At 41.3% G+C, this 24431-nt stretch overlaps 1 protein-coding gene and 1 long non-coding RNA gene across 2 annotated transcripts in view; one reads left to right on the top strand and one right to left on the bottom strand.

Moving 5' to 3' along the window:
• Positions 1–12899, bottom strand: part of LOC147371899 (uncharacterized) — a 231493-nt gene extending 218594 nt beyond the window's left edge. Inside the window, exon 1 of the long non-coding RNA XR_015163825.1 lies at positions 12762–12899. This is a non-coding gene — a long non-coding RNA (uncharacterized LOC147371899). The remainder of the gene's footprint in view (positions 1–12761) is intronic.
• Positions 12846–24431, top strand: part of HMGA2 (high mobility group AT-hook 2) — a 146572-nt gene continuing 134986 nt past the window's right edge. The window contains exons 1-2 of the mRNA XM_086400146.1: positions 12846–12979; positions 15581–15667. Coding sequence (XP_086256272.1) covers positions 12869–12979; positions 15581–15667 — 198 coding nt within the window. The 5' untranslated portion in view covers positions 12846–12868. The remainder of the gene's footprint in view (positions 12980–15580; positions 15668–24431) is intronic.

Here is a 24431-nt window from a genome sequence, read left to right as displayed (position 1 = left end):
CAACTGAGTGACTGAACAATACCCTCAGCTCCCCAAAGCCACCCTAGGGAAGTAGCTTGCAATGTGAATTCAGCAGCAGGAGCCAGCTACTTTTACCAACCAGCATATCTCCCCCAAGTCTCTCCTCTCTAGAAACTCTGAAACTCCACTGCTTTTAAAAGTCATCCTGGTTGACAATGGTCCAGTTGGCTGACATAAAATCATACACTACTCTTATAGGTAGCTAACACTCTTTTGATTTGGAATTAACTCATTATAAAAAGAATCACATTTGAAATCCACCCTTACATTCTGAAATATTATATTTCAACTCAGTAGACCAAAGTAACTGTTTCCAATCTGTTGTCTGTGGAACCCTAGGGTTCCATTAAGGTGCCTTCGGGCAGAGAAAGTCAGAGACTGAGAGTGAGGCTGAGGGGTGAAAGATTCAGAGTGCTGCTTTCCTGCCCAAGATCAACCCATTCTCTCTCCTAACTTTCTACATACTGGGCTTCCATGTAAAGGCTTATTTGGAAAAAAAGTTTCTGTTAATTTTTTTCAAAGTGACTTGAAATTTAAAATGTGTATTCTCTTCAACTCAGAAATGTAACTTTAAAAAAAAATTACACTGCAGAAAAAAAAATTGAACTCATAATCAAGATTTATATATCAAGAACTCTGTTATCATTACTTTGTAACAGCAGTACATTGGGAACAACCTAACACTAACAACCTAACACTTTCCAATAGGGGAATAGATAATCAAGCTATGGTATAGTCATTCTATATAGAAAAATACTATACAGCTGATCAAAATGCATGGAAAGATCTTTAGGACACATTTAAGTTTTTTAAAAGAAAATTTCAGTAAAATGTGCTTAGTATGGTCCAATTTATGAAAGAATAAGGCTATACACTTGCCTACTGTTGTTTTTGTTTAATCGTTAAATCAAGTCTGACACTTTGTGACCTCATGGACTGTAGCCCACCAAGCTGCTCTGTCCATGGGATTATCCAGGCAAGAACACTGGAATGGCCTGCCATTTCCTTTTCCAGGGGATCACCCAGCCCAGGGATCAAACCTGTGTCTCCTGCATTGGGAGGCAGATTTGTTACCACTGAGTCACTGGGGAACTGCATACTTACCTATATATTTAATAAATGCTTAGAACAAGGGACTAGAAAGGTATAGTATATCAACTGTTTCTAGGGCTTACCTCTAGGAGGAGAGCATGTAAGGTTGGTAGGCTGGTAAAGAAGGACTGTCACACTTTCACATTTTCTTCCAAATCTTCCTGAGTTGTTTGAATGTTCTACACTCAGATTTTATCCAATTATAGCTTATGCACATTATTATAGAAAATATTTTTTACAGAGCTTGAGATCATGATGGTGCTAATGAAACCATGAATATCTGTCTTTTCCCTACATTATCAAGTTAGTGCCACAGATGGAGTATCTCTGTTTTCTGGAAAAGACTGAACCTACTAATCCCAGACCAGTCTTCTCAACCACAGATACCACTGTTAGTCAGATCAGGTGAGAGAGTGTCACTGGTTTGTGGTTTTCAGCTCAGCATGCGTCTTATTGGCAGGTTTGTGGCTCTGCTCTTTGTTCTTTGTTTTAAACCATATCATACAATTCATCCATTAACAGTACCCAATTCAGCACTATTTAGTATGTTCAGAGTAGCAAAACCATCATCACAGTTGATTTTAGAGTATTTTTATCATTCCCAGAAGATAGCCCTTACCCATTAGCAGTCATTCCTCATGCTCCTCCCCATCCTCTACAATCCACAGATCTATTTTCTGTCTCAATAGATTTACCTATTCTGGAAGTTTAATATAAATGAACTTATACAACATGTGACCTTTTGGCTCTAGCTTCTTTCAGTGAACAAAATTTTTTCAAGGATACCATTGCATGTATCAGTATGTCATTCATTTTTATTGCTAAGTAATATTCCTTTAGATGGATATACCACATTTTATTTATCCATTTATTAGCTGATGGACATTTGTGCTGTTTCTGCTTTTTGGTTTGTGAATAATGTTGCTCTCCACATTTGCACATAAGTTTTCGTATGTACCTACGTTTTCATTTCTCCTGGTAATATATCTAGGAGTGGAATTACTAGGTCATATGATAATAATACTTTTTAACATTTTGAGGAATTGCCAGGCTTTTCCAATGAGGTTCTACCTATTTACATCCCAAGCAATGTATGAGTGCCTATATCCTTGCCAAAACTCGTTTTGTCTGTCTTTTTGATCATGGTCTTAGGAAAGAAGCAGCAGTTCCCATTATGTTCTTGTGTATTTGAGAATGACTACATGTATTAGTTAGGCTTCTACTACAATAGCATCACATAATAAAAACAACCTCAAACTTCTGTGGCTTTAACTACAAGCATCTATTTCTTCCTTTAACATGTGTGCATTGACTGTGGCTCCGTTGGGCTTGGCTGGGCATTGGTTCTGATCCATTTCATGTGTCCTTATCCTAGGACCAGGGAATTCTCTTCTCATAAGGGAGCTCAGAATCTCAAGCAGCAAACAGAAATACCCTGTGACCTAAAACAGGCACAAGTCACTTCTCTCAAACCATTATCAAAAAAATTCATGTCTCCAAACCCAACTTTAGTGGAGCTGGTGAGTAAACTTGCTTGCAATGGCAAAAGGTACAAGTGTCTAAGTTTACTAAGTATAGAAGTAAAAAGCTGGGAACAATAATCCAGTCTACCCTACCACTCAATTCTCTATCTCCAGTTCTATCCTCTTTCTTGTTTTCTAACATGGCTTAGCTATTACGTGTAATATGTTGCTGTCATTAAATTTTACTATGTCTCAAATCGAAGAAACCCTTTTTGTTAACCAAATAACTGCTCCTCCCAACCTCTCCATCTAGACAACAACACCCAAATAGGAATTACCAGAAGCTCAAATAATTACGAATTAGAGCGTCCATCTGCCATCATGCTTTCTTCTCTTCTGTATCAAATGCTGCTAGCTTCCACCCAATATTTCTTCTTAGAAAAGAAAAAAAAAAACTGATTTGATTCAGAGTAGCAATGTGCTTTTTCCCCAGCCTCTCTCATTTTGTAGCTGAGGTTCACCCTGGGATAAAAGTCTACTGTGAATTTCTGGAAAACTTTGGTTTCTTTGTCATTTTCTTCTCATTGCTGTTACCTAGGACAAGGATGTGAGACTAGAGGTGAAATGGCTATATTTTAACCATGTATAGATGAAAGCCACTTGCTGAGACTCGGGGTGCAGAATGGAGGGAGGAACATGGAACACTGATACCATCATGAAGTTCGGCCCCACCTGGCCTGCCCACTTCTGGAATATTATGTCACCCTCTGATAATCAGGCATCAGTGTCCACATGGACTGCCAAATAATTTAGAAATTTTTTAATGTGGTAATTGAAAGTGAAAGTGAAGTCTCTCAATCGTGTCCGATTCTTTGTGACCCCATGGACTGTAGCCTACCAGGCTCCTCCGTCCGTCCATGGGATTTTCCAGGCAAGAGTACTGGAGTAGGTTGCCATTTCCTTCTCCAGGGGGATCTTCCTGATCCAGGGATCGAACCGGGTCTCCCGCATTGTAGGCAGATGCTTTTACCGTCTGAGCCAATGTGGGTAATGAAGATTTCCTAAATTTTGGGGGGGCTCCAAAATCACTGCGGATGGTGATTGCAGCCATGAAATTAAAAGACGCTTACTCCTTGGAAGGAAAGTTATGACCAACCTAAATAGCATATTCAAAAGCAGAGACACTACTTTGCCAACAAAGGTCCGTTTAGTCAAGGCTATGGTTTTTCCAGTAGTCATGAATGGATGTGAGTGTTGGAATGTGAAGAAAGCTGAGTGCCGAAAAATTGATGCTTTTGAACTGTGGTGTTGGAGAAGACTCTTGAGAGTCCCTTGGACTGCAAGGAGATCTAACCAGTCCATTCTAAAGGAGATCAGTCCTGGGTGTTCTTTGGAAGGAATGATGCTAAAGCTGAAACTCCAGCACTTTGGCCACCTCATGTGAAGAACTGATTCATTGGAAAAGACTGATGCTGGGAGGGAATGGGGGCAGGAGGAAAAGGGGACAACAGAGGATGAGATGGCTGGCTGGCATCACCGACTCAACGGACTTGAGTTTCAGTAGCCTCCGGGAGTTGGTGATGGACAGGGAGGCCTGGCGTGCTGCAATTCACGGGGTCGCAAAGAACTGGACACGACTGAGCGACTGAACTGAACTGAACTGAAATGCTCTATAAACTTCTAATCTTTCATCTCAGTTTCATCTCATCTCAACTACCTATGCACCCAGTTTCCATTCTTTGTCCTTCTCAGCTGTTTGTGTCCCACCTACCTGGAAGCTGATGTTGGTGACTTGTCATCCCGGGTCCCTTGCTTGTTGGCTTTTTGTTGTTTGGCCATGGAGGCACTGGCATAAGCAGAGCAGAAGGAAAAAGAAGTCAGGGTATTTCTTCCTGTCCACTCTCTGCTTTAGTGCTTCTTCTCTGGCAGTGGTCACAAGCCTCCCAACCTCAGCTCCCATGGGATAGCCTTCTCCCAGGGCTCCAGCTCTCTGTAGGGTCTTTAATGCTACTTCCTTGGGTGATAATGGCTCCCGAACATTGTTGGTGTCTGGCAGCCTCAGCATTCCTTGTCTGCTCCTATAACTCTGCCCAGTCTCTATATGTGGCCCCTGCAGTCCAGTGCCTTCAAATAAACCATCTGCAATGAATTGTTTCCAGCTGGCCCCTGACTAATGCAGTAAAACCTCTCTTGGTATACATGCTTCAGGTTTGCATTTCAGTTACATTTCTCATAACCTTCCCTTTGCTTGAAATCCCTTTCCTCCCACTTCTGTGTCTAGCTGTCCTTCCAAGCCCTCTCAAACACCCCTGCTTCTAAGTAGCCTCCCTTAATTCCCACACCATGGAAATCTCGTCTTCCCTGAAACTTACTCAGCACATACTTGAGAGTTATTATCTTTATTTTGCTTTATAGTGACTTACGTACATGTAACTCTGGCCAGTTTGTAAATTCTTTGAAGTCTGAATGTACACCTACGTCTGATTTGTTTTTCTCTCTCTCCTTAATATTCCTCCTTGAACTCTACCTCCCTCCCCAAAGCACCTGAAATAAAGCTTGGTGCCAAATGGGTGTTCTATCCCTCATTTTTGTTACCATTTATTACTACTGATTACTATTATAACAGACACCAGTTACTAATTTAATTGTACACTTTATAAAAATTTATGAAAGTGATGGCATACACTAAAATTTCCCTTTGGTGATAACATGGTTGTTACATTTAAAATATGCAAATTCATCTATATAATATATATGTATGATAAATGCATATGAAAATATGCAATTCATATATGATACATATATAATAGGGGACTTTGTTTTTATTTAAAAGTTTTCTGATGGTTAAGTCTTGTTTTCTCCCAATACTTTTTCTTGGGTATCAAAGACACAAATCCTGCATGGGCAAAAATTCATTTGTAACAGGTTTTTCAACATTATGAGTTGGAATAGAAGTGACAGTTATCTTCTAAGCCAGTATTTTAAAGCTGTGTCCTGGGGAGTGCTATCCAGTCTTGCCAGGAATGGGGATATACTGAAAAGCCCTCACTAGGCTTTTACTTGAAGAAGGGTTCTGATCTTCAGAAGGCGTAAAAACAATTTCTCTAATCTCACCTCCTACTCCAAACACCATTACAGTGTCTCTGCTTAGCTGCTAAGTCTCTTGCCTAAATATCTCCATATCTGGAAATTCACTGACTATGCAATAAGATTAAACAATGTATTTTTAAACAACTCTAAGTTTACAAAGTTCTATATTATATTTGGCTGAAACCTGATGACCCATCTTTCTTCCGCTTGAAGTAGTAAGGAATATATCTAAAGTTACTTCCTGAAAGTGGTTGATTTTTTCCTCCTTTTGAAACTAATTCCCCCGTATGAATACTTCATATTCATTGTCTTAAATCATAGTATGGCTTTTTGCGTTGGTTTTCTATCTTAATTTGGGCATTAACAGGATTAACTATTCCTTCTACCTTTAACGTATCTGAAAATTTGTGTATTATGCCAGAATGCTCATAGAAGAGACCACCTTTGAAGTTGATGTCAGCACAAAAGAATGCACAACATTCAAGCCACATTTCTCCATCTTTTCACAAAGATGTCATAAAAATTTTTTATTAATCGCTTATTTAATTCCAAGTGTTCTAATTCCACTGTATTTCCATGGTATGCTGCTGCTACTGCTACTAAGTCGCTCAGTCGTGTCCGACTCTCTGCGACCCCATAGACAGCAGCCCACCAGGCTCCCCCGTCCCTGGGATTCTCCAGGCAAGAACACTGGAGTGGGTTGCCATTTCCTTCTCCAATGCATGAAAGTGAAAAGTGAAAGTGAAGTCTCTCAGTCGTGTCCGACTCTTCGTGACCCCGTGGACTGTAGCCCACCAGGCTCCTCCGTCCATGGGTTTTGCCAGGCAAGAGTACTGGAATGGGGTGCCATCACCTTCTCCATGTACTATATATACTGTTGTTCTACAAGACCATGTAGGACATCCTATTGACATGAAAAAAATATTCATATTATTTACATAAAAATAGGTTATGAAACAGAATGTGCAGTATGAACCTATAGTAGTTCATTTAAGTTCATTTAAGGTCTAGAAGGCTTCAGATGTTACAGGGTTATCTGTGAGTGATGGGACAATTGGTAAAATTTTTTCTTTGCTTTTCTGTCCCAGGCATTTTCTACAATGCATTTTCTAGTGTAATAAATATAACTGATCCCAAAAAGGAACAAATTCTTCTGGAAGCATTGTAGAGAAAGGATCTTCAAAATGTAAGGTAGAACTGGACAGACTTGGTGATCACTTGATGTGGGAAGAGGAGGGATTAGAGTGATCCCCAACTAAAGAGTGATTTCTAGCTAAGAAAATCACTCATTTGAGCTTATTAATTGGTTAATTAAAAAAATCAGCTTTGGAGGAAAATATGATGGGCTACTTTCTATGGTTATGTAACCAACCACCTCAAAATTTAGTGGCTTAAAAATAAAAACATTTTTCTTATACTCATAAAAGTGCATCTGGGGCAGTGCTCAGCAGAGGTCTCTCCTCTCTGATTTGCTCTCATTAGTTTGGGGAGTTTTAGGGCCGGGCTTGCAGGGATCGGGTATTATATGAATGTATGACCTCTCCCCATGTCTCACCAGTACGGTGGCTTCAGGAATTCCAAGGTACTGAGACTGAGGTGGGGGCAGGGGAGGCAGAGAGAGGGCAAGAAGAAAGGATGGCAAGCAGCACAGATCATGTGGTTCCATGCTAGCCCTTGCTTCACTACAAGCCCAAAGATGTACAGCATGTGGTTGGGTGGCTTGGTAGGTGTGTTGCAACTACTTGGGTTGTGGTCTCCAGACAACTGTATGAGTAATTGTGTGTTTTTTGAAGCAATCCATGGGATGGAGGAAGGAAAGGGACGTTTACCTGACCTGATCCCTCCTATATCGGTTTTCTGTTACTGCACAATAATTCACCACGAACTTAATGATCATTAAAATACCCACTTATTAGCTCATAGTTTTATAGGTCAGAAAGCAGGTAGAGCTAGGTTATCTGCTGGGGGGCGGGTATCACAAGGATGGAACCAAGGTGACCCCTGAGTTTTCACTGAAGGCTCTGGAGAAGATTCACTTCCAAGCTCATTCTTGCTGGCAGAATTCAGCTCCTAGTGGTTTTACAAAGGAGGTCTCCATTTCTTGGCTGGCTGTTAGCTTGAGGCTGCCCTCAGCTCTTAGAGATCCCCTGCTTGTCTTGTGATGTGTCCTCTCCATATCTGAACAGGTAATGGACAGTCAAATCATTCTTGAGCTCTAAATCTCTAACTTCCTTTCCTAAAATTAGCTAGAGAACATGCTCTGCTTTGAAAGTACACATACAATAAGGTCATGCTCATTAGGATAATTTATATATTTTTTTAAATTGCAGGACAATTGCTTTACAATATTGTTAGTTTCTGTCATCTATCAACATGAATCAGCCATAGGAATACATGTATCCTCTCCCTCTTTAATCTCCCTCCCATCTTACACCATATCCCACCCTTCTATCTAAGCTGTCACTGAGCACTAGATTTGAACTCCCTGCCTCATACAGCAAATTCCCACTGGTCAACTGTACCATCTAACAAAATCTAATCTTGGGAGTAAAAGCCATCAAATTATACATTAATTATACACAGCACATTTACCAGGGTCCAACTCTTCGTGACCCTATGGACTGTAACCCACCAGGCTCCTCTATGCATGTGATCTTCCCAGCAAGAATCCTGGAATGGGTTGCCATTTCCTCCTCCGGTGGATTTTCCCAACCCAGCGACTGAAGCCGCATCTCCTGCACCTCCAGCATTGCAGACAGATTCTTTATGGCTGAGCCACTGGGAAAGCCCACCCCAGGGTGGTAAACATTCCTATATCTGATTTAAGAGCTGCTGGATAGTATACCAAGACCAAGACTGGGGCTGACGCTATAATGTTAACAGATGAGCCATGGAAATGAAACTATGCCACCTCTGTTCCACTTCTATGACTTTTGACAAAAAGAATGCTCTGAGAACCCTCACACTTTTAGGTATTCAATAAATGTTTGTTGAAGGACCTATGTATTGGACAGAAGAGAATAAGTATTTATAACAGTAAATGAGAGACTCACCAACAGGTAAATAGATTTTAAATGAGCACCTAGCTGTTTTCAAAGTGTCTCTCCAGTTCTGAATGAATTACATTCCTGGGTCCTGAGAGAATAAGAGGTAAGATTACTGCCAAACTAATTCAACATATATTTGTTAAGTGAACGAGGAAACAAGTTAATTTTGTTCGGTGATCCTCTGTCTACAGGACTTGAAAGCCTATCCAAACCACCACCTCACCCACCCCATCAAAATGCTAACTTAGTAGTGTATATTCTTTCTTGGTGATACTGTAGGAAAACTCTTAGAGATTATCATTCTTACATTTCATTAAATACTAAACATCTTTTAAAAGGCACCATCACTAAAATTCAAACTGTGAGTTTGAGCAGTGCAAATAAGTTCATGTTAAAACACTGGGAGTGTTTTTCAGAAATATGTGTTTGTGGAGAAGGAAATGGCAAGCCACTCCAGTATTCTTGCCTGGAAAAGTCCATGGACAGAGGAGCCTGGCGGGCTGCAGCCCATGGGGTTACATGACTGAGCATGTGTGCATGAGCTAAAAAAAAAGAAAGAAAGAAATATGTGTTTGCCCTGTGCTATACTGATCTTCTATATACTGAACATATGTATATGTGTGTGTATATATATGTGTGTGCATGTATGTGTGTGAATATATGCTATACATCATATTCAATAAATATTAATTACAATTTTTTCTGTGACCCTAAATAGATTTACTTCCAAAGTATCTTGCTTTAATAAATCTCTGGTTAATTATGTACAAAATACACACAGGATTAATTCAATCAGTTATAATCTGAGAAAATCCTTTAATCATTCTTTAACTTATGAATATGTTAAAGGATAAATATTTGATAAAGTACAATGTGAGAACTTCAATACCTTCATCACAGATGCACTTTCTTTTAATCAGAATAATTTTGAAGATATTTTAATATATGCAATGCTTTTCTCATTCTGTGGTACATTTGTAAAACAGTAAATTAGTATGTCTATTATAAACAAAAGTCTATTATGAACTAAATACTACCTACATACAAATGGTGGAAAAAACAGGTGTTAGACATACCACCAATCCCCATGAAATTTACTTCCAATTTACAGACAAGACACAATTAAAGAACAAGATATGATGCATTTAAAAAGTCTATTAGAGTTGGAAGAACCCTCAGAGATTTTATCCTAAAATCTCAGATTTATCCTAAAATCTTCTCAGTTGAGAATTGAGTACAGAAAACATATAGAAACTGGAAAAAAGATAAGTATAGCTTCCAGGAATGAAAATATATAAAACGGCTACATGCAATATTTGTTTCCTATCCTTCTGATTATAAATTCAAAAAGGGTCAAACAATCTGATAGTAAAGCGACAATGATCCAAAAATAAGTGGTTCTCACCCCCATTTTTTTTCTGTGCTGTTCTTAGAGTCAAGGATTAATGCAAAAATAAAATTCTGGAATCCCTTCCTTGCCCGCTCTGTTTATTTATTTATTTTTTAATTCAAGAATATGATGTACCCAACTTTATACCTGGCTGGCTCAAATCTTCGGTGATTTCTCCTACATTCATCCTCAGAATTTTCTCTCTAGTCCAAGCAAAAAAACCCCAGAAGCCCATTTTGTATGAGTATGTAAACTGCACACCACTGTGTAAATGTGATCACATTAAAATACGTGCAAACTTGGCAGTTAGGAAATGTCACTGCAATCGTTAGGACGTGAAATTTCAATCTCTTTGATGAAGATACCATCTTTCAGCCAAGCCCTGGCAGAAAATCTTAGGTTCCTGTTAGACCCCTCCCTCCCCAGTCAGCTGCCGGGCTCCATCCGGAGGGATGGGGGCTCTCCTTTTCCATCACAGTTAAGCGTTCCCAGACTCAGGAGAAACCTTGGGTTTCTGCAGGGCACTCAATATGCAGCTAAGTGTCCCAGCTCTGTAAAGGGCAGCTGGAAATGGATTTAAAATGGCAACGCGGACCAATCAGCGCCGCCGCGCCAGAAGCAGACATTTACACGCGCCTCCTCCACAGGCACAGAGGAACCTGGCGGTGCCTAACTCCCTACTTAGGGCTGTAAAGTAGGCGTTTTTTAATTCCACGGTGGTCTGTATTTGAGGGAAAGAAAAAAATCTTCCTTGAGTAAAAGTTTTTATTTTGGAATTGGCCCAAAATAATTTTGGGTGTGATGTGTGAAAATCTGAACCTAATTTTTTCAGAGTTTTTGTTATTCAAGGATGAAAAGAGGTACATTTTAAAATGTACTCCACCTTTTTCAAAACGGACTGGGGTCATTATGGTGTTCACATAACTCAGAAACAGCCCAGGCTATAAAATTAGGACTTGGCAGAAAGGGAGTTCCTAGGGAGAAGGTTAAATCGAGGTAAACTGAAGGGAGAGTTGGACAGTTGGCGCAATTGTGGAGTTAGGAAGCATGAGGTCCCCTCGTTAGGCAACTCTTCTACCCTGCGAGCGCTGGAAGCCGGATGCATAGAGCCAGTCGAAGGGAGGTTTCGCTCGCCTTTAGCCCTACCCGGAGAAAAACGCTCAGTGAAGGCTGGTGCGTGCGCTCGTGTGCCTGTGTGCACATTGTTTGCAAGTGTGCATGTGTGCGAATGTGCATGTGTTTCTGCGTGCATGTGTGCATACAAGTGCGCGCCTGTTTGTTTACATGTGTTTATGCCTGCATGTGTCTGTGGGAGTGTGCACGTGTATCTAAGTGCACGTGTGTGGATTTGCGAGCAAGTCTGTGTGTGTGTGTGTGTGTGTGTGTACGCGCGCGCGTTCTCGATGGGTCGTGCAATCTGCCAGGAGGGTATTCCGACACAGAGCAGGACTGTGGGGGCTTGTTCCTACTCCCCTTCATTTGATCCCACTCCCAGGAAACCAGAACTCTGCCGCGCGTGCAGCCAGACGCTTCCTGCAGAGTGTTGGCTCCGCATCGTAGAGGTGCAGGTAAAGGCCAAGCCCCTAAACGCGGCTCCGGGGCAGCCACATTCCCGCGCCTTTCTAGGACAGCCGCCCAGGAGCGACCTCGGGCGGCGGGCGGGGCTAGGCCGGCGGCAAGCCGGCCCGGGATTCCCGGCCTGTCCCTTTAACCCCGCCGTGAGGCGGGAGCACGTGAGCGGGGCTCCGGGTGGCACCCGGGCGCCGCCGCCGCGGAGGCAGTTGTATTTCGAACACTGCCTCTGGCCCGCGGCCAGGCGCCTTGGCTCGGCGGTCTGCCTGGCCTCCCTCCTCCTCATACTTTTCCTCCAGCGCAGCCCCCTCCCCTTTATCCGCCCACGATTAGAGGTGGGCACTCCCCCCATCTCGCCGCCCCCTCCCCAAGCACACACACACTCAACCCGCTCGAATTCTGGGGTAGAAACTCAGAAAACTTCCAGCCTGGGCAGCGCGCGCTTGGTGCAGGACGCAGGAGTAATCAGCCCGTCCCCCTCCAACTCTCCGGTGCCGCTGCCGCCCGCTCCCGCCACCCGAGAAGGAACGGTGCCACCCACCGCTCCGTCCCCTGCCTGCGCCCAGTGCCCGACCGGATCCCCGCAGAATCTCCCCATCCTCCCTTCGCTTTCCGACTGCCCAAGGCGTTATTTGTTTTCTCTCTCTTTCTCTTTCTTGCTCTGCGAGCGCGGAGCGGGGGGGAAGAGGAGGAGGAATTCTTTCCCCGCCTAACATTTCAAGGGACACAATTCACTCCAAGTCTCTTCCCTTTCCAAGCCGCTTCCGAAGTGCTCCCGGTGACCGCAACTTCTGATCCCAAACTGAGAGGGGAGCCTCCCAACTTCAGTTCCTCTTTTCCTTCTCCTTCGCTTTCCTCCTCCTCTCACTACCTCCACCTCCACCGCCACCTCCACCTCCGGCACCCACCCACCGCTGCCGCCGCCACCAGCAGCGCCTCCTTCTCTCCTCCTCCTCCTCCCCTCTTCTCTCTTTTTGGCAGCCGCTGGACGTCCGGTGTTGATGGTGGCAGCGGCGGCAGCCTAAGCAGCAGCAGCCCTCGCCGCACGCCAGCTCTCGCCCACCCCGCCTCATTCTCCAGCCCTACCTCGCAATCTCCCGAAAGGTGCCGGGCTGATTCGGGGCGGCAGAGGCGAAGCGGCTGCAGCGGCGGTAGGAGCGGCGGCGGCAGCGGTAGCGGCGGCGGGAGGCAGGATGAGCGCACGCGGTGAAGGCGCCGGGCAGCCGTCCACTTCAGCCCAGGGACAACCTGCCGCCCCGGCGCCTCAGAAGAGAGGACGCGGCCGACCCAGGAAGCAGCAGCAAGTCAGTACGCGGGCGGGGTGGGGGCAGTAGCCCACCTCCGCTACCTCCGCGAGGGCCCCGAGACGCGCGGCCACCCTAGCGCGGGAGTCCAGGCGCCGCGGCCGCCGCACGCCGCCGCGGGGGCGGGCTGCGGAGTCCGCGGCGCGATTGCGCGGCTGAGCCCCGCTCCGCTCCGGGCCGGGAGGTGGGAGCAGCGGCGGCCGGCCGGGTGCGAGCAGGAGGTGGGGTCGGGCGAAGCGTCCTCGGACTTTCGCTATTGTGCCCGGCCCGAGTGGCGCGTTGTCTCCTGGTGACGGGAAACGGCCGGGTCCGACAAACCGGGACTCGACAAGCACTTTCCTAGTCGCTTCACAGTGGCCCAGGAGGCAGGGGTCCTCTGGCGGTTCAGGGTTGGAGGGGCTGAAGTCTTGGGGACCCGGAGGCTCTTTCTCCCGCCAACCCGGGCTGCTCGCTGGCCGGGAACTGGCGCGCCGCAGCCGCCCCCTTGGCGCCCTCCCCAAGTTCTCGGTGGCCTGAGACTCGCGCCCTCCCGACAAAGAACTCGTGGGCCCGCCCGGTTCTGTTAGGGCTCTTTAAATGCGGCGCGGCGTCCGATTTGCGGCCGCCGCTGCTGAGGGTGTCCCAGGAAAGGGGCTGCAGGAGATCCTGCGTCCCCACGGGACAAGATTAACTAGTTTGGCTAAGGGCGCAGTGGAAAGTAGTGTCCAAGAGGGTGCACGGTAGCTAGGGTCACTTCCTCGCCAGGCGCCCAGTCCCCCTTTTGCCTCCGGATCCCGCGCCTCAGCACTACAGACATTAAATGTACCCTTCCAGAACGAGTGGCTGGGGTCTGGGAGGGGACGATCGAGGGGCGCCCGGGACCCTGCCGAGTGGAGGGTTTTGTCTGCGGATGCAACCAATTAAGCGTGCAGCAGGCGCTTGCAGAGCTGCGCGCAGCGCCCAGGGCGGAGGGGTTTTGTTCGCGGCAATTTCCAAGCCTTCGCGGGTAGGGCTCGAGCGGGACTTGTCTATTGAGAACATTTAAACTCCGCTTCCGCGGGCTTTAAAACTACTTCTGCGTTCTTTAGCTTTAAAGCGCTTCTTTCAGGGCAAATAGGCCGAGTAGAAAATAATCCTGGAGTCCCAAAGCTACCTAGAGCAAGGTGGGGAAACCGAACAATGTTTGCTTGCCATTGCGTTTGTTGTACCTTTTTGAAATCATCAAAGGAAACAAGCCAATCTAGAGGCCCCAGAGTTTTCCCGCTCTGCCCGAGCGACACTTTACACCGCGTTAGGATCCTGTTTTACACCTCCCAGGAAGTCACTGCCCTTCCCCCCGCCCTTGTTTCCCACCCGCCACCCAGCTTTCTCAAACTCTGCTAATTGCCCCCCACCTCCGAAAAATAATCCAAATAAAATTGCAGCGGGGTCTGGAGGTGATTGAAGGTTTTACCTTTGAGTTAAGGCAGAGTTCACAAAGAAAGAAAAATGTGTCTCCGATGTTTCTCCGGATGTGCCCACTGGCGCTAGTGGTCCCACAGAAGCTTGCAGGAAACCTTTCCCAGATTGTCTAAATAGAATGCGAATTTTCATTGAAGACTTTAATGCATTTTAAGCTAATTAGTCTCATTTAATCACTGAATCTGAATGAAATGTAAATTGATGATTCACTGGATAAATATTTAGAATCTGGAATATTAATCATCGCATTCTCTTAACCACTTGAGTATTTACTACTTGGCATAGAAGCCATTTAAAGTTTTGCTAAACCTATTGATAGTTTCAATTTCTCCATCCCAGACTCTTGCATTCCTTCTCACTACCACCCGCCCCACCTCTACCCCTTTTAGTTTCCTTCGGTCCACCCCCATAAGGGTTTTCCCAAAAGAAAGTTTTGGAAAAAGTGCTTATTTTTATCAAAAGATATTTAAATGTAGACTGGAGACCATGCCTGCATCTCCAAAGGGAAGTGAAGAATTGAAGCAATTATCTAGATAATTCAAGCAAAGCCTTCCACAACGGAGTTACCCTAATTATTTGGAAATTTTAGGAAGAATGGAGTTATTTTAAGTTGAAGAAGTTGGATAATTGTTCCAATATTTTACTCAATGTGTTGATTGAGTCATAATTGACTTACAATGCAGATATACAGAATGATCAAAAGCCACCTTTTCAATATGGGAGATTGTTGAAATATTTATGATGTTAGCTTCATATTTCTGTTGTTTAAAATGGTAGTACAGTGGAGAGTAGTATTTGTGTACAATGCTTATTATTTCTCTCAGTTGCCAAATACACAACCTTGCATATTTTGCACTTTAAGGATATATAACTTTCTTTCTGGAACATGCAACCTTGTCAGCCTTTGTTACCTTTCTCTGGTTGAAATAGAATCTAGTTTTCATATGCAAAATAGAATTTCCTCTTTTAATCCCTGGATTAAAAGTCTAGTTATTTCCCCTTTCTGTAAACTCTGTACCAGCATCATCCATTTGTGCTTGAACTGAATGTGTTCCAACGGTTCTGTTGAGCAGCACAGGCAGAAAATGTATCTATAGAGTCAGGGTCAATTTCTTTCAGACATTCTTGCCACAACAGAATTTTTTTTTCCCTCGAAACTAGGAGCCAACCGGTGAGCCCTCTCCTAAGAGACCAAGGGGAAGACCCAAAGGCAGCAAAAACAAGAGTCCCTCCAAAGCAGCTCAAAAGGTGAGAGATTTCTTAAGTCTTCCCAACTTTCTCAACACCCACAGGAACCTCCCTGTAATTTTCCCATTCTAGATGCACACCTAAGGATTTCTCCCAAGTGGGTAACCCAAGACTCATTTCCTACATTTACTATTGGTGAGATTTCCAAGCATATACTTAGAATAAAAAGTTCATGAAGCTGCTTGGGGTTGTTTTCAAACAATCACCAAATAATAAGAAACTTAAAGCAGAGATGGGGATTGGGGGGAGGTAAGCGAGTAGAGAATAAACAAATAAGATTTGCACCAAAAAAAAAAAAAGATTTGCACCAGTTGTGAAATAGTTAAAAAAAAAAAAGAATAGATTTTGTTTGGCAGTGAAGTTTTTGCAATTTCCTTAAAAAATAATAAAGATTAATTTACTTTGTGCTTATTTACATGATTACTGGAAAACCAAATCCCACTCTTCAAGTTAAGGACTTTGCCAAATAGGTGATAATTAGAAGTAAATTCAATTATAGGATTCTGGGGGAAAAATTCACGAATTTTACAGCTTTAAATGTGCTGATAAAGTATTTTGCTTGTTTGCCATCAACCTGCAATATAATACATCATCGTCTCTCAAAAGCCTTTCCATCTCAGGTGATACAGAAATGTTCTGAATAGGACAATGAGAAAGTTTTAAAACAAACGTTTGACTCATTTATTGTACATTTTGGGGCAGAATAGAACCCAACCAAGTGTAACTTCCAGTGTTTTTCTTTATAAATTTTAAATTGCAGTTTAAAAACTTCATGTTTGATGGTATTTGAACTCGCAAAGAAGAAATATCTCAGGATCAGTGCATACACAGAGAAGTGAAGGTGAAGACAAAAATCACAGTTTTTAAGCTTTACAAATAAATCAGAAAAACGTTTCTGTATTTTATTTGTAGGTTTGTATACTCGTTAAAAACAAAGGTTCAAAATTCAGAAGTCAATTTTGATGTATCTTTACAGTAGATTTGAGTATACTATGTACAGTGTTTGTTAAGAATAACTATATGCTCATCTTTGGGGAATTAATGTTTTGTGTGGTTTTCTCTATGACTGTGAGCACTAACCATATTATATTTGATAGTTTTCAGTGTTGTAAACTACCATAGCAACCAGGGATACATATAAAGTTATTTAGGGAGCAACTGTGAGTTCTTGTCTGTTTTAAGTCTTGAACAGAGCTGAAAGAGCAGATTTCTAATATACTTAAATGTAATTGCTTCTCAGAGTGAAGATTTAATCATACTTATATTTAATCAATACACTTTGAAGTAGTTCTAAATTATCTTGTCATTTAAAAATGACAATATGTAATCTGGTATTACTAACATGAATACCTTTTTTTTTTAACCTGCTTTATTAAATTAAATAAAAAGGGCTAATTTACCAAAGAAGTTTTTTTGTTGTTGTTGCGGAAGTTAATTTTATCTTAATTTGACTCTAATGAAATGCCAAAGGAATATCTTGGTAGCTAGCTGACAGACATTTAAACTATGATGTAATTGCCCTGAAAAGCATCATTATAACATTTGCCAGGAAAAAAAATCTGTAAATCTCATCATAAATTATTTAAAATTTAATACAAAAGAGGGAAAATTATCTCTCAGATTTAACTGTATTACATTTTCTGAATGAGTTCAAGATATGCTTCTATCACCTTTTCTTCATTTTGAAAAGTTTGCCACTAACAAAGTCTTATGTTGACAAAAGGAAAGATGAGACTTGTACCTAATTTACCACTTAAAGCAAAATAACAGAAAGTTGGTCTCTTCCCAAGTAAGGTGTAACTTATTTTTAGTTACTTTGGTGATAGGTGTTTATAAGTGACCCTTAGGCTGCTCATCTTTCTGATAATTCTTCATGTGTGTGCACATAACATTACAACTTCCAAACGAGAAGGAGGCTTTCTTTTTCCCAAGCCAAGTTTTCTCTGAAATCTTCCATTCTTCCAGACAAAATCATTTCCCACACTTCTGTTATAAAAGTTCCCTTTCTAATAAAACTGGATAAATATTTTTGCTCAGAACATGACTGTTATAGTTCTTCAGTTTTATAAATTACGCTTCATTTGGAAAAGATAATACTTCACAAAATAATGAATGACATTGATGAATTATTCATGGCATGAGTAAACTTAAGGTATTTTCAGTTTCAGATCAGTATTTATTGAGTTTGCTTTTACCTTATATAAACATGATTATCAAACATATTTTTTGTCAAACATATATTGTATTCTAACAAAGCATATTTTTGTTAGGACTTTGAAAAGCAATTTTTTTTGAAAAAGTTACATTGTTCATATCTTGTAAGATAAACATACCCTGCTAGACTGACCAGGGTAGGGATGAGAAGTCTTCTGTGATTAATAAATTGGGAATTCTCCTGCAAACCAAAGCTCATCATAATGGAAAATATATAACAAAAACTGGTAAGTATATAAGAGAACAGAGCTCTAAAATTAGAGAAGATGCAATGTACATGGGATCCTGATGATGCTGTATGTTTAAATTTTCTTGCTGCTCAAAATTTCTTTACTTACAAAGAAAAGTAAGTGTTTGGACTCAGTAACTGGCCTTGGGGCATTTGAAAACAAAACTGCTTGTTGGAAAATTAGCAATGTGAAACTTGACAATGCGTGTGGAAAGTTGAAAGACCAAATGGAGGACTACTAAATTAGCTATCACTTTAATTTCAGGCCACATTCAATATAAAATTGATTTGTGTAATACAAAAAACAAACATTTATGAAAACACAATTTGTTATGCTTGGAACTTTTGGAAGAGAATGTAACTATTCTTGACTTTGCTTCTAGTCCATTATGACAAGTTCTCATGGATAACCATTATGTAGAAACTCTAGTTATTCCCAAGAGCACCAGTCTGAGTGCTCAAAATTCATCCCTGAACCAGAGTCATATTGTTATCTTAATAAAAGATCAGAAGTTAATGTTTTCCTGAATAAATAATTTATTCATGTTGAGTATGCATATGTGTGTGTCTTGACCTTTTTATTTATGTGTGTGTTTGAGATATACCTGTGACCAGTTGCCTCTTAATTTCCTTTTTGTTTTATTTTGTTTTCCTCTCCTGTTTGTGCTGGATGAAAATATTTTGTATTTTCATATTTCTCATGTTTGGAAAGTAGAAAGATATAATCTTTAGGGTTTTTGTTGTGGCTTTTTAATCATAAAAGAACACTGGCAGGGTTTCTTAGAAGTCAAAGTCATCTGTAAGTCTCAAGCCAATTGTCTTTCAGGTACTTTTAGGAAAAAAAAAATTCTGGGATTGAATTAAATTTAATTGAAAGAACTGCACATAAAATAGATCTCAGGTGTGAGATAGCCTTCCTTCATAACATAGACGTTCCTAAACTTCCTTTGGACTTTAGGTGTAGTAAAGAGAAAAGGCACAAAATAAAAATAGGGTTTAGGTAAAGTGTACTTCAAATAATGTATTCAGACAAACACTTGATTTATATTTTCCATTTGCCTATACAAAGAAAACCTGATATGAATTGGATACTGTAAAGAAATAAAGAAATTGTTCCTTTTCTAATCATGTTCCTTCCTCGAAAAGTGGTTGATTTTTCACAAATGATTAATAACACTATGTACAGATATTTTAGGAGGAAAGAATGGGGTTTCCTCATCATTTCAGACAAATGTTCAAGCACAGATGCTGAGTGAGGGCATGATTTTTTTGCAGGATATAGTAGGTCCAACTGAAGACAGGAACCAAAAGCATCATTATAGGTAAGTCAGGGAAAGATTGTATTGGAAGTTGTGGTACAATTCCAGCTTATAGCTTCTATGTTACTAATATGACTTAGTTTGAACTCCTTTGTGTTTTTATAGGCAAGCAATTTCCACTGGGACTCAGGGCTCAAGGATACAGATGAGTCCAGTCAGGTGGAGTTACATAAAGCCCAGTTGTTTCTCCATTATCTTGGTATTTTAGGCTGTTCTACCTAAACAGTTGCCTCCTTTTTTTTCACTTCACTTTGCCAGAGAGGACGGAGCCTTAACGTATCAGTAAATTCTCTTTCACAATGCCTTTGAGTCATCGTAGATTATGATCCAAATACGGAAGATTGAAATGCATTTGAGTTATTTTCTGAAGTCCCTTTACTTTAGGGGACCCAGAAATCTCTTTCTTTGGCAGTTATCATTCTGAACTTTTTCATCGAAAGCCTCTCATTACTTTGACTGACCTCCAACTCTGGCTCATTTTTATCTCAAGGTCTCAACAGATCATTTTGCTCAAGAGAACACTCCAGATTGGTATTCTGTTTCCTTTTCAGTTCTTTTTAAAGACTAGATGGGTGCTGAAGAACATTTTATGTTAGTTAAATCATTCAGACCTATCTTATCTTGTTACCTGAATTTCTGCTGTTTCCAGAACTCACTTGGGAACCATATAGTTTGGCACAAGGGTAGAACAATGAATTTTACTATCCTTAATTCTGAAATTTTCAGCTCTTGAGTTTTTGTTCTGCCAACCAGGAGAAAAAGGTAAATGGAGAACAGATTCCATTTTAGGCTGCTGCTTTATTATTCAATATTGCTTTAATCTACTGAACATTGCTGAATGGCATCTTCTAATTGATTCAGCAAGGAGCAGTCACAGCCATTTTTTTTTCTCCAGGATAACGTAGGGAACAGTTTGCTTGGAAGGTCACCCCTGTGAACTCTCATATCGTTGCTATTGATTTCTCTGATTACAAAAGAGGAAGAAAGAACCATTTAAAGAGGAGAATCCTAAACTTTGAAAATAGCTTTTCCTGTCATTTTGGCCTTGGCTTTAATTTTGTATTTGTATAAGTGAAGACAGGCATGTGTAAATAATGACATGGGAGTTGACAACAAGGACTTCCTTGGGGAAAACGAGCATGAACTACAATGGATGATAGAATTCACTTTTATTTCCTCTTCGAAAATATGTCCTGATGGAAAGATTGTAATTTTTTTTAAAGACTGAAAATGGTTGCACGTACAGTTTGGAAACTCATCGAAACTAGATTAGCATAAAAGTTAAGTGAGAATTACTTATCATTTAGTGTGACAGTCAGTTCAGTGGATTTTGATTACCACAGCACATTGATTTACACTGTGTTTTTGAAAGAACTACGAAAAGAAATAAATGTGACTTTCTATACTTTTTTAGGTGGCTCCATTTGCTCTTAAGTCTGTCGGTCTTAGTCATATATACATATATTTGTAAAAATACATGAAAACAAAGCAGGGTACCACTAAGCTGATCGTTTCTCTGGCTCTTTTGTGTGTTTGTGTATAGACTCGCTGACTGATTTAGAGTAGGGGCATTTTGACTTCCATGCATTTATCACAGTATGCTGTGAGCATTTAGAATAACAAAAAGATTAATAGCTATCTAAATTTGACCCAGAAGTCAGAAGTAGATATTGCTCTTGGTTCCCAGTCTCAGCTTTTGCCTATGTCTTTATAGGAAACTCAGAAATATTTTAGTCTTAACTACTCATTTGATTTTCACCCTGGAAGTTTGTTTTTTTTTAATATAATTTCCCCCAGGGATCAAACCTGGGTCCTCCTGCATTGCAGACAGATTCTTTACCATCTGAGCCACCAGGAAAGCCCTACATTTCCCCATGGCTACTTTATATGGGACTGTCTCCCAGAAGAACAGACCTTTTATTGCCTTAAAATCAGATGAGGTCTCAATTCCACCACTTAAACACATGGATAGATTGCTTAATCGCCAGGTTGGGGGGTTAGTAATAGCTGCCCTACATAAGTAAGACAATGCTCAGAAAATCACTCATTTCTTTGAAAACTTACAGAATTGGGAGGGTGGTTTTTTTTTGTTGTTGTTGTTTTCTACTTTTTGGCCTTTCATTTGGGTGTGTGAGATCTTGATCTTAGCTCCTCACCAAAAATTGAACCTGTGCTCCCTGCAGTTGGAGCACAGGGTCTTAAAACTGGACCCCCAGGGAAGTCCCAGGGAGGTATTTTTTTTAAGAGTAACATTTTAAAATATGGAGGGAATTAAGAAATTACACTGGTTTACCTACTCTAGTATTCTTGCCTGGAGAATCCCATGATAGAGGAGCCTGGCAGCTACAGTCCACAGGGTCGCAGCGTTGGACACGACTGAGCAGCTCACACTTTTCTGCCTAGTGCTTTAACTTCTATCAGCCTTACCTTACATGTACCTTAGCTCTGTTAATCTTCTGATGGAGGCTTTGTGGTCTTCATTCCACAAATGAGAAAACTGATTCAGAGACGTGGACTGTGACATGTCTAACGTTCAGCTGTCCTAAATGGGAGCATCTGGATTTGAGTTCAAATCCAGTTCTTAAAACTTAGGATCGTTCCATATTATGTGCTGTCAAATACCTTGTGAAATATTTGCTACAAGGTAGATTATGTTTTCTCCAATAACCAGAAACATAGGTTGGAAGTTAGGTTTTGAGAAACCTTTGCTGGGCAGTTCTATACAAGCTTATAAAGGGATTGGAAGTGTGGGCCCACTGCAACCCATCCTCACAAATTTCTGGCCCCCAAGTAAACCAGAAGGCTGTACCTTTGAAGATCATGGCACAGCCAGAAGTTTTTTTGTTTGTTAAATGAAGGGGCTGGATGAAATGTCTTCTAAAGCCCTCCCAAGCTGTAGAATTCTGATGGCAAGAGGGAAACGACACACAGGTGATATAAATACCAGAGTGACTTTCCGTCCTTCCTTCATGCAATAAATATGGAGTGAGCACATCTTATGCACCAGACACTAATGCTATAACCCTTTCCAAGTTCAAGAGTTCTATTTGCTAGATGAGTTTCCTTTCTTAATTAATTTTTTAGTGCTAATACATTTAAGAGCCTGGAGTACCAGAACTTCTTAGGGGCAGAAATAATTACATTTCCTACTTAAAATTCTTCCCAACCCTCATGAATCTACAGTTCTGAATCTGAATTTCTTTAAAAAGGCAAAAATATGAATGAAGACAAGTCAAGACCGAATAACGTTTCTAAAATAATGACAGTTGCAAATGTTAATGTAACGGTGCTGATAATAGTCTGAAATTCAGTTCTTACAAATGCAGAATTCCCACCGTCTTTCCCTACTCACCCACCCTGAGATAAGCAGTTAAGTATTTAGAGTAAGTTATTGTCTGAATTATACATGGGTTTGTAGCGTGGAACCAAATTCCAGTCTGGCAGAGGAAAACCAAATATACGCTTCCACAGTATTGCATATGTTGTTATATTAAAAACAAAACAGGCCTCTGAAATGTTTTGTTTGTTTTCTATTGAAAAATAATATCCTGAAGAGCATTAAACACAGGAAAAAAAATGTTAAAGCCAGTGTTTTCCAATATGTAAAATTCCTGGATCTATGCTGGTTTACAAATGAAAATCCTAACTGGTTTTACAGGCTTTGTGAAGTTTGATCAGAATGATTAAATAATGTGGGTTTTAAGGAACAATGAAAACCTCCCAGATCGCCGCCACACAGCACAGCTAATGTGCTTCTTCTAGATGTCGTCTCAGAAGAGGGTTTCAGCTTACATGTAATACTGGCCCCAAGACCAAGGAGCAAGTTCACTTTTAACAAGTTCAAGTGATAATCAGGATACTTTGCCCTTCAGTTAATGGTGCAAATTTTATTTTTGAAGAGACTTTTTGTAAATGGGAAGCTCGGTTTAAAGTCTTCTCCTTTGCTGGGCTTTCTCGCTCTATGAGAGATTTGCTTTCTCTAACTCTGAAATGTAGTGAAACAACCCTCTTTTAGAAAACAGCCCTCTTCAACAGATTTTAGGTACACCCGATCACATCATGGATCTGGGAGCATAACCACCATACAGAAAAACCTAGCATAGACGTGCCATTAGCCTTTAAGATCTCAAGCAGACTCCTGTTCTCAACCACACCTACCATCCCCAGGCCCATTAAAAAGGATTTCTATCTTCCATGTTTGTATAATTTACTACTGAGTAAACTGTGCAATCTTACAGTCACTCCTAAAGATTAAATCAGACACTGCTTCTGTATTAGGGAATTTTGTACTCCTATAACTCACAATGTACCAACCAGAGGGTTTCTTAAAAGCTTCATTCTTAAGGTGACAGATGGGTGTAATGGAATATTTGCGTTGACTGAACCTTCTATGAGATTGGACTAACTTGAAGGGAAACTTTCCCTTTAAGAGTTCGATTGCATTAGAAGTGAAAGAACATTTATTGAACACCTCCTTTATGGTGGCCACATCACTTCTCACTGGAGGCATTATCTCCATTTCACACCTGAACCCAAATTAAGGTTTTCAGGGACCTGCCCAAAGTCATAAAGCCAACATGGCAGAGCAGAGATTTGAGCCTTAGCTTTCCAGAGCGTGGTCTGTGTTCCTCTCTCTCTCTTGGAGACAACACTCAGAAAGAAGATGTGATTTGCTGGGCACTTCTAGTTTTCACTTAACTCATGCCCTTCTGACTGAAGGTTAAGACAAGGCTACCAATCCCTGAGAAGAAATGATTCCTTTGTGGAACCATTCAAAGTAGTAACCCCTACTACTGTGATTCAGAGTGCCCAAATCTGATGCTTAGCTGGAGCTGAATCAGTGATAATTTCAGTTAACTAAGATGTCTTTTTATAGTAGCGAATATATGAATGCTAAAGGAAGGTAGCATTGTTAGGAGAATAAGAGTCTGGACTTTAGAGTCCAGCAGAACTGGGTTCAAATCTGCTTCGTGTGCAAACTGGGTTATTCACCTTGTCTATT

Source organism: Bos grunniens, chromosome 5 (assembly GCF_055505025.1).
Source record: "Bos grunniens cultivar Pamir isolate PY7600 chromosome 5, Bosgru_T2T1.0, whole genome shotgun sequence".
NCBI lineage: Eukaryota > Metazoa > Chordata > Mammalia > Artiodactyla > Bovidae > Bos > Bos grunniens.
The sequence above is the reverse complement of the archived record's forward strand: the minus strand, read 5'-3'. Positions and strand labels throughout refer to the sequence as shown.